This window comes from Rhinatrema bivittatum, chromosome 1 (genome assembly GCF_901001135.1).
Source record: "Rhinatrema bivittatum chromosome 1, aRhiBiv1.1, whole genome shotgun sequence".
NCBI lineage: Eukaryota > Metazoa > Chordata > Amphibia > Gymnophiona > Rhinatrematidae > Rhinatrema > Rhinatrema bivittatum.
Genome location: NC_042615.1, coordinates 1496832 through 1506889, shown reverse-complemented (window position 1 = coordinate 1506889; position 10058 = coordinate 1496832). Strand labels below are relative to the sequence as shown.

General features: G+C 50.1%; 1 protein-coding gene across 1 annotated transcript; it reads left to right on the top strand.

The window, feature by feature from the left end:
* Positions 1–6103: 6103 nt before the first annotated feature.
* LOC115081612 (histidine-rich glycoprotein-like) lies at positions 6104–7186 on the top strand. The gene has a single exon (XM_029586042.1). The coding sequence runs from the start codon at positions 6104–6106 to the stop codon at positions 7184–7186; it is 1083 nt and encodes a 360-aa protein (XP_029441902.1).
* The last annotated feature ends 2872 nt before the right edge of the window (positions 7187–10058 follow it).

Genomic DNA, 10058 nt, shown 5'->3' with positions numbered 1-10058 from the left:
TTCCGGTGTGTCCACTCTGTTGCAGATCTTAGAATCATCCGCAAACAAACAAACCTTACCTTCCATCCGATCCGCTATGACGCTCACAAAGATACTGAACAGGACCAGTCCCAACACCGACCCTTGCGGCACTCCGCTCAACACCGCTCTCTCTTCAGAGAAGGTTCCATTTATCATCACACATTGTCTTCTGTCCTTCAACCAGTTTGCTATCTAGGCCACCACCTCGGCACTCACTCCTAAGCTTCTCATTTTATTCACCAGCCTCCTGTGCGGGACTGTATCAAAAGCTTTGCTGAAATCCAAGTAGATGACGTCCAGCGCTCTTCTTTGATCCAACTCCCTAGTCACCCAGTCGAAAAAGTCAATCAGATTTGTCTGACAGGACAACATACTGCCTCTGGTCCAGCAATTCCTCAGACTGTAGATAGTTCACTATTCTCTCTTTCAGCAGCGTCTCCTTGTCTCCTCCCCTTGTCTCTTGCTATTCGCATTTGTATTATTATCCAATGTTTGATGTTTATTGTAAAGCCACTGGTTACATTCCATGTTCTGTAAACCGATTAGATGTTCCAAATGATTATCGGTATATAAAAAACTCTAAATAAATAAAAATAAATAAATATATGTGAGTATCTGAGCCTGCGTGAGCATCGCTTATTTGAAAAGTCACAAATTATGCAGGTGTATGCGTGTGCTTGAGCAAAAAAAATACAAGGATGAAAACGAGGTGGAGTTGGGGCAGGACACTGGCTTTTCGGGGCGAGGCCAACGGTTATGCGCATAAATCCTAATTTTAAATCCGGTGGCCGCAGCGAGCCGTTAGTAACCGTGCATGCTTACGTCTGCTCTCTTGATGAGGTGTAACTCTTCATACATCTCTGTTTAGGCATAAAGCCACTGAGCGAGGGGGTCTGGGTCAACTGAGGGGGGAGTGCAGGCTGAAGAACAGGAGGGTCTGGAAGAATTCGTGTCAGACTGGGCAAACTGCTGGACTAATCGGTAAAACTGGGGACGTCCTTCACGCGAGCAAGTTATAAAGTCCGCTTACCGGTGCGCGTTAAATCCGTCAACGTCCTAAGGAAGATACGCGACCTTCCATTTGTTCAGGCACCCACGCGTGGCAGGCGTAATTTAAATTAGCAGCACGCAGCCGTGCGTGTGTGGGTGCCCGCAAGCTTGTTATAAAGTTACCGTCTGTACGACCGTGGCATTGCCACCTAAGAACAAAAACCAATAGATTCTGAGCCACATCTGGCAAGTTCCACGTATGTGCACAGAGTGTGCCACCGCCACGTGTGCGGGAAGTCGCGTGGCTCTCGTGACCTCACTTCTACATGCTGGTTGGATAGGCCCCCATGGACTGAGACCATAAGGGGGATGTAGAAACTGGGTGTGCAGTAAATGGATTATTGCATTAAACATTGACATCTGCAGCTGGATTTCTGTAGCTCATCTCCTCTGCAACATTACGGTAATGTTTCATCATCCCCCCCCCTCTACCTGCGCAGAGAATCCTTTCCTCTAAAGGTGGTGAACCTTAAAAATGCCTCCCCCCCCCATGGTGATGGGGTTGGACAGTGGAGAGTGGGGAGTGCATGAAAAGAGCTGAATCGTAGAGGCTGCGACCCAGTGAGGTTACAGGAAAGCAGCAGCAGTGAATCCCGTGCTTTTGGAAGAACTTGGATTATTATTTCTAATTCCAGACCACAGGCGGTAGAACCAGAGCAGACACCTGCAGGGCAACAGGGTCCTCAACATGCTGGCTGCCTGAGGACGCCCCAGTAAATGCCTGCTTATTCTCAAACTCACGTCATGGCCACCGTGCGCTTCCAGGCCTAGGCTGGACGCACGCCACAATTAAAGCTCTGTTATTATTATTATTATTTTTTTTTTTTAAGTCTCTCCCGTGCTGACCCGGCGGCAAAGCTCATTTGGAGACTGAGCCTGGAAGGTTTGTCTGTGCCACATTCATCCATCACTTGCATCCTGCTTTCACTCCCCAGCCTTCGTACAAGTGCAGGGATGCCTGGGGAGGGCTCCAGCTCCATCGCATGCATCCTGTTTGGAGATCTCATCCTGCAGACTTGCTGTGGGCTGCCCAGGACAGGTTTGGTTTGGGGGGGCCCTGCTCTGAGTGCCCGGGAGACCCGCGGTCTGGTTTTCCTGCAGCATGCAGGAGGCCCGGGCTGCTGCTCTCTTCTGCTGCTGAATTTTTCAGTGCTGTTTTTTCTGGAGCTTCACTGAGAAGGGGGAAATAGAGCTGGAAAGGTAATTGCTTACAATTTCTTTCAAAAAAAAAAAAGCCATCCAGGTGTTTTGACTTTGCCCTCTGAAATAATACCAGGGGTACCAGGGAACTGTTTTCATTAACTTGTGGCTTTTAGTGATGAAAATTGAAGGCATTTTCAGCTGTGATCTGGCTCTCCTTGCCGGTGAGATTTCGCAGAGGAGAAACCCGAGGACCGGGGCACGGTGACCGCTAATGCTCTGACATCATGATGAGGGGGTGGAATGGGGCAACACAGGCCAGCTTCAAAGCTCACCAGCCCAATTTGGCAATCATTAGGATTTCATGGCTATTAGCCATTTATCTGCAGGGCCAGACACCACACAACCTGCCCTTCTGCAGCTCATACCCATGTCAAGCACAATTTCCAAGATCAAACAGCAGGCAGAAGGATTAGCCCCGGCCATTCACGTGATAAGTGTCTGAGCACTTAGGGGAAATTTGTTTCAAACTGGGTTACTTTTCCTGAAACTAAACAGTCCTGACTTGTATCAATCCCGTTTCATGCAGACGTGCAGAGTGGCCCTGCCGGTTCCTGCGCCGGCTGGGGAAGAGTCCAGAAAAGCCTGGGAATCTCACGGCCACTGGCGATTCTGGGTTATGCTAGCTCCCGTGTTTACAGGGCAGGCTCACCCAGTCCTGCTTTTACCCCCTTCTGATTCCCCTAAGAGAAACCGGAGTACATAGGAACATAAGGCTCTGCCGTACTGGGTCAGCCCAGTATATCCTGTTTCCAACAGCGGCCAAGCCAGGTCACAAGAACCTGGCAAGATCCCAAAAGACTGAGATCTGGTCTAGAACCAGAGTCTGCTCTGGTGGGGGGCCTGGGCACTGCCTCTGTGGCTGTTATTTGCAGTACAAGTCCCTCTGGGCAAATGGATAAAAGCCTAACTGGCTTAACCTACACCATGAATGTGGGGCTGGCCAAGCACCCTACCTACGCTGGTGAACCAAGAGGAATCTAAGTTAAAATAGTTTGAGGCTACCGAAATGTGCCATAAACCAAATGAAGCTGAGATTTGTACACACACACGCACACATATATATATGCATTTATGTAGATTAAAGAAGCTTAGAGCCGGGTTCTAATTGGATCACAGTTGATATTTACTAAAATGCAACTACACCATCATGAAAAGAAGAATCCAGCAAGCTTTACCGAAAATGTTTTACTGAAAATATCGTATTGTTACATTTCAAGCATCCACGCCCTTCTCCCCTACAAATTGTACACATCTCCTCCCTCTCTGCCAGGGGTCCTGCTTTATACAGGATGGATCTGGGTTTGAAGAAATTGCTCTATGTCCTGCTTAAGCAAGAACAGGACACATAATTGCCCTGCTTTTCACGACACACATGGCAGACTCCCTCCCTTCTGCTCCTCCCAGGCTCCTCGCCTTCCTCCCCGCCTCACGTCTTTGCGTTCCTGGCGCAGTTGGACTTGATATTCAGAGCCACTTCTTTGGATAAAGAGACGGCATTATCCGGCTGTAACCGGCCAAGTCAGCTGCTTACCTTTACACCTGGAGGTGCTGGGAGCAGGTGAGAGATACCTGGCATCCCGGCAGGGGTTTCCAGGGTGGAGGGGAAGGAGAGGGGTGCTGGGGCCAATGTGCGACCCTGCAATATCTCCTAAAGTTACGGCACCTTGGGAAGAGGGGTGGGAATCAGGCCGCAGGCCCGCCAGGCACTTCTTAATTCATTGAACAGAACTGGATATTCATTTTAAAGATTTATTTCCCGATCCCTCTACACAGCTGGAGGTGGGGAACAATAAAAAAAAATCCAAAACAATAAAAGATAAAATGCAATAAAAAAAAATACGATACACAAAAGAACCTAAAAATAGCCAGCAAAACCTGGCAAAAGGAGCTCGCAGGAAGAAGCCACTGGAACGAGAGAGAGAGGAGGTAGAGGCTCAGACTGCGGCCTCAATAAACAAAAAGGTTTGTAATAAATCCTTCAACGTACAGCCGCGTGCAGTCAGGAATAGGTTTTCCAGCAGAGAAGAGAAGAAGATGCGCCAGACAGGGAGCGAGCACCTCTAAAAGACTGAAAAAATAGGAGAGGGCTTCGAAATGCACAAGGCCGCCCCGAGCCAAGGCATGGAAATATATCAATAAAATACGTCGTCCTCCAGACGACCGGAAGCCAGTGCGGAGCCAGAATCGGAAAGCAGGCAATGAGCTACCTGGAGTGACCTGAGGATGGACACCGGTGCCCCTAAAAAGATGACGTTACTATAGTCCATGCTTAGGAGAATCAAAGCCTGCAATGCAGAACGGAAATCTTCTGAGCTCAACAAAGGCTTTAGCCACCGAATCGCATGGAATTGCAAAACTCTTGCCTTAGCTTCAGAACGAAGTGATAAATGAGGCTCGACCTGTGATGAAATCAGTCTTATTGCAGCCATTGAACTGAAACCGGCTAAGAATAATAACTTCAGTTTTATCTACATTCAGAGCGGATCTGTCATGGCAAAGCCATGGATACCCGTGCAAACGTAAGACATCAGGATGTGCTTTTGTGCAAGAAGAACTGAATGTCATCAGCAGAAATGCTGGAGCTGAAGCACAGGCCCAATAAAAGTCTGCAGTCGGGCACCAAATAAAGATTGAAGAAGATGGCTGGCAGAGCGGAGCCCTGCGGACCTTGGCGTGACCCCGCATGGCAAACATTATGTGCTCATGTTCTAAGTGTGCTCTGCACACAGGAACCGAGGAAGTGTTGGGGTACAGGGGAGCATCTCCAGGGCTGCGGAAAGGCACCCAGGCTCCCAGCTCTCCTGTGCTGGTCCCCTCTCTGTTATCTGGGAGGCTACACAGGCACTTCAGGCAGGCTTCTTCCAAGGATGACTAAATCCTGTGGAGAGGGTTGCAAACATGTTGCAGGGATTCGGACTGCAGCACCTCATAGATGGCACAGTTACATGCCCCTTTAGAACATAAGAAAATGCCACACTGGGTCAGACCAAGGGTCCATCAAGCCCAGCGTCCTGTTTCCAACAGTGGCCAATCCAGGCCATAAGAACCTGGCAATTACCCAAACATTTAATAGATCCCATGCTACTGATGCCGGCAACAAGCAGTGGCTATTTTCTATTGATTAATAGCAGTTTATGGACTTCTCCTCCTCCAGAAACGTATCCGTACCTGTTTTAAACCCAGCTGCACTAACTTCCTTAACCACATCCTCTGACAATGAATTCCAGAGCTTAATTTTTCGTTGAGTGAAAAAGATTTTTCTCCAATTTGTTTTAAATGAGTTACTCACCAACTTCATGGAGTGCCCCCTAGTCCTTCTATTATCCGAAAGAGTAAATAACCGAGTCACATCTACCCGTTCTAGACCTCTCATGATTTTAAAGACCTCTATCATATCCCCCCTCAGCCGTCTCTTCTCCAAGCTGAACAGCCCTAACCTCTTCAGCCTTTCCTCATAGGGGAGCTGTTCCATCCCCTTTATCATTTTGGTCGCCCTTCTCTGCACTTTCTCCAGTACAGCTCTATCTTTTTTGAGATGCGGCCTCACCATGGAGCGATACAGAGGGAGACTTTTACAGCCCTGGCGATCCATGAAGGATCAGGAAAGTTACTAACAGATTCAACCTGTTCACTGCTTCTGCAGCTTTCAGTGCATCATGGAGGCTGCAACACAAGGGACGGTCTCCTATGTGCTCCCAGCCTGGGCCTAGGACGGAGGCAATAGGGAAACCAGGGGGGGTGATAGCACCAAAAGTACCCCCAGGCAGTAAAATCCTACATCTGTTCCAGAGCTGAAACACAGTGCACATCTGTTCCCTGTCCACTTTTCATGAATGTTGTGCTTTTCTTTGGGAGAGGAGGAGCAGGCGTAGAGACTGGGAGTATCTATATACACTACCTGCACTACCTGCACTGCCAGCACTGCCAGCACTACCAGCACTGCCAGCACTGCCAGCACTACTTGCACTACCAGCACTACCTGCACTACCTGCACTGCCTGCACTGCCAGCACTACCTGCACTGCCAGCACTGCCAGCACTACCTGCACTACCTGCACTGCCAGCACTACCTGCACTACCTGCACTACCTGCACTGCCAGCACTGCCAGCACTACCTGCACTACCTGCACTGCCAGCACTACCTGCACTACCAGCACTACCTGCACTACCTGCACTACCAGCACTACCTGCACTGCCAGCACTGCCAGCACTACCTGCACTACCTGCACTACCAGCACTGCCAGCACTACCTGCACTGCCAGCACTACCTGCACTGCCTGCACTGCCAGCACTACCTGCACTACCAGCACTACCTGCACTGCCAGCACTACCTGCACTACCTGCACTACCTGCACTGCCAGCACTACCTGCACTGCCAGCACTACCAGCACTACCAGCACTGCCAGCACTGCCAGCACTACCTGCACTACCTGCACTGCCAGCACTACCTGCACTGCCAGCACTGCCAGCACTACCTGCACTACCAGCACTACCTGCACTACCTGCACTACCAGCACTACCTGCACTACCTGCACTGCCAGCACTGCCAGCACTACCTGCACTGCCAGCACTGCCAGCACTACCTGCACTACCAGCACTACCTGCACTGCCAGCACTACCTGCACTACCTGCACTACCAGCACTACCAGCACTGCCAGCACTACCAGCACTACCAGCACTACCTGCACTACCTGCACTGCCAGCACTACCAGCACTACCTGCACTACCTGCACTACCAGCACTGCCAGCACTACCAGCACTACCAGCACTACCTGCACTGCCAGCACTACCAGCACTACCTGCACTACCAGCACTGCCAGCACTACCAGCACTACCAGCACTACCTGCACTACCTGCACTGCCAGCACTACCTGCACTACCAGCACTACCTGCACTACCAGCACTGTCACTGATCTGACATCCAAGGAGGCGGGAAGGGCAATGAAGGTCAGCCTTTTACAGATGGCAACGTCTGGAAAGACCTTAACCAAGGTATGTCCTGTATTCTGGGGTTGGGTCAGTGGCTCGTCTATTCAGACTCCTTCACCGCGGTCTACAGATACCCTCTCCCTCCCTACAGCTCACAATAATTACACACCCCCCCTCCCTACCCTGCATTCAGCGCAGGCCTCTCCCCTCTATGTCCCTCCCTACATCCCACCCTCATTACATCCCCCTCCCTACCCTGCATTCAGCGCAGGCCTCTCCCCTCTATGTCCCTCCCTACATCCCCCCCTCATTACATCCCCCTCCCCACCCTGCACTCAGCACAGGCCTCTCCCCTCTATGTCCCTCCCTACATCCCACCCTCATTACATCCCCCCTCCCCACCCTGCACTCAGCAGAGGCCTCTCTCTTCCCTGTCCATCCCACATTCAAGATGATGTCCAAAATTATAAAACTTTATAAAAAAAACCAAACAAACCCGAAATCCATATTATTTGAATAGCATTAGAAATCAAGCTCCTGATCTCAATTTGTGGTAAACTGGGGAATAAAGGAATTAATAATTTTCTAACAATTCGCTATCATATTGCAAGGAAAGTTAAACACACCAGGATACCTGAAGATGAAAACCAGCTCCCGAGCTGGCAGTGCAGAATCGAGGCAAGAACAAGGACTAAAAAAAGAGAGCAGGTCAGGTCAGGACACAAACCTTAAATATTCTGCACCAGGCAAGACCCCCAGGAAAGGACTCAACGTGGCAGCAATACCTGCCTGAGACTTTGCCAACGAGGTCTCAAGAAATGCCTTTGCTGGATCATAAATCAAGATGGAGAGACTGAATGTTCCCCGAACTAACCCTAAACTCGGCAGGGTGTGGCACTGCGCTATTCATCACTGCTTATGCATTTATTTCACTATAGCTCAAGTCATGTTCCCCTCTTCTCGTCGGGAACTTCTCCCTGCTTTTTTAAAGTTTGTTGTAAATTACTGTTATTATTTAGGAGAGTTGTGGGTGGATCCTTGGACCGGTGGCAGATGACCACGCCCCCGGGGAAGACCCCAAGAGGGACCACCGGTCAGGCTCAGAGTATGGAGACAGACACACACTAGTTCTTTTATTAGACAGTATACTGAACCACCAGAGGGGGCAGTAGTGAGCTGGAAGTGCCCGGCTGGGCTGCAGTCCCTCAGATACTGGAACAGCGATCCCTGGAGGCTGAGCTGTAGAGAAACTGAAATATAGTGAGTAGGCAGGATAAGCAGAGTTCATGTACCGAACCTGATGGTAACACTCACACAATGTCTCATAGAAGCCCAGGAGCTGGAATGTATAGGCCCTAGAGAGTGAGTACCTGGTTCCAGGGAAAGCTCTGAGAGTGCGATGGTAACTCACAGATTAGTAGGCAGCGATGACTTCCAGGCAGAAGTGAATTCCGAAGAAGTCCGGGAACGAGGGCCCTTGAGGAGCGAGTACCAGTTCCAGACTACAACCTACAAAGTAAGAGAGAACGAGGCCCCCGAGGAACAGGTACCCCTGGTTAGTCCGAGGAGGCAGAGTAGCGTAGATAGAACGAATCCATATCCTTGCTAACTCGAGTTGTTAGCAATTCAGAGACCTATAAATATCTGAAGCGGATGACGTCATCTCAGGGGGACGCCTCTGAGGTTCGCATCACTTCTGGTACTTTAGGTGGGGCCGCGCCACGCGCGTGCCCCTAGGCATCAGGTCAACATGGCGGATTGCAGCGTCGGATCGGTCCGGGGATGCAGTATGAGGACAGCGAAAGACACCGCGGCAGCCAGCCTTCCATCAACCCCAGAGGGAGTCGCCAATGCAGTAAGGTGGGCAGTTTTGAAGGATGTGTGAGATGGAACTGACAAAGAATCTCTTTGTCCAGGATATTGGCCTGAGGCTCCCAAGAGTTTTCTTTGGGGCCGAAACCTTCCCATTTTAGAAGGTATTCAAAAGTCTTGCCTCTTTTACGAACATCCAGAATCTCTTCAACTTTGTATTCTAAGTCGTCTTCTGCATAGATGACAGGTGGATCTTGAGTCTTGGAAGAAAATTCGCTGAGTATGTTGTAGATGTCAGCAGCGATGGATGCTGCTGGGGACGTCACTGAGATCTTCAGTAGAAGTGGCGAAGTTAGGGAATGACCAAAGCCCACTTCAAGTTGTAACACAATAGTGGATCTTCTAATTTGATGAGGGGACTCCTCAGGTCTTCCACTAGACGTCTGAGAATGAAGTTGCCTCCTGCCCCTGAGTCCAACAGGGCAGGAGTCTGAACTGTGATCGGTCTGTAGGTCAAAGAGACTGGGAGAGAGAGCGGAGAAGATGTCGCGGTATGGCCTAAGAACAGTCCTCCTGCAGGACTTAGGCCCGTCCGTTTCCCGGATGAATGGAGCATGTAGAAACATCATGGCCGGGTTGACCACAGTACATGCAAAGGCCGCGCTTCTTCCGAAATCTTCTCTCCTTTGAAGTCAAGCGTCCATGACCAAGTTGCATAGGTTCATCTGTATCAGCAGCAGGGACTACTGGAACCATTCAAGGTGTACAGACAGCACTGGCCTGTTTCAACCCGGGTAACACCCTAGGCTGGAGTTCCTTCACCTTGTCCCGGAGTCGTTGATCAATCCGAGTGGCCAAGGCTACTAATTCGTCCAGCAAGTCAGGTGTTATACGAGCAGCCAGCTCGTCCTTTAAACGGGTGTCCAAGCCTCTGCAAAAGAGAGTCTTGAGACATTTGGAGTCCCAGTGAAGTTCTGCCGCCAGAGTTTTGAACTCTATGGCGAATTCAGCCAATGATCTGTTGCCTTGCTTCAAATCCACTAA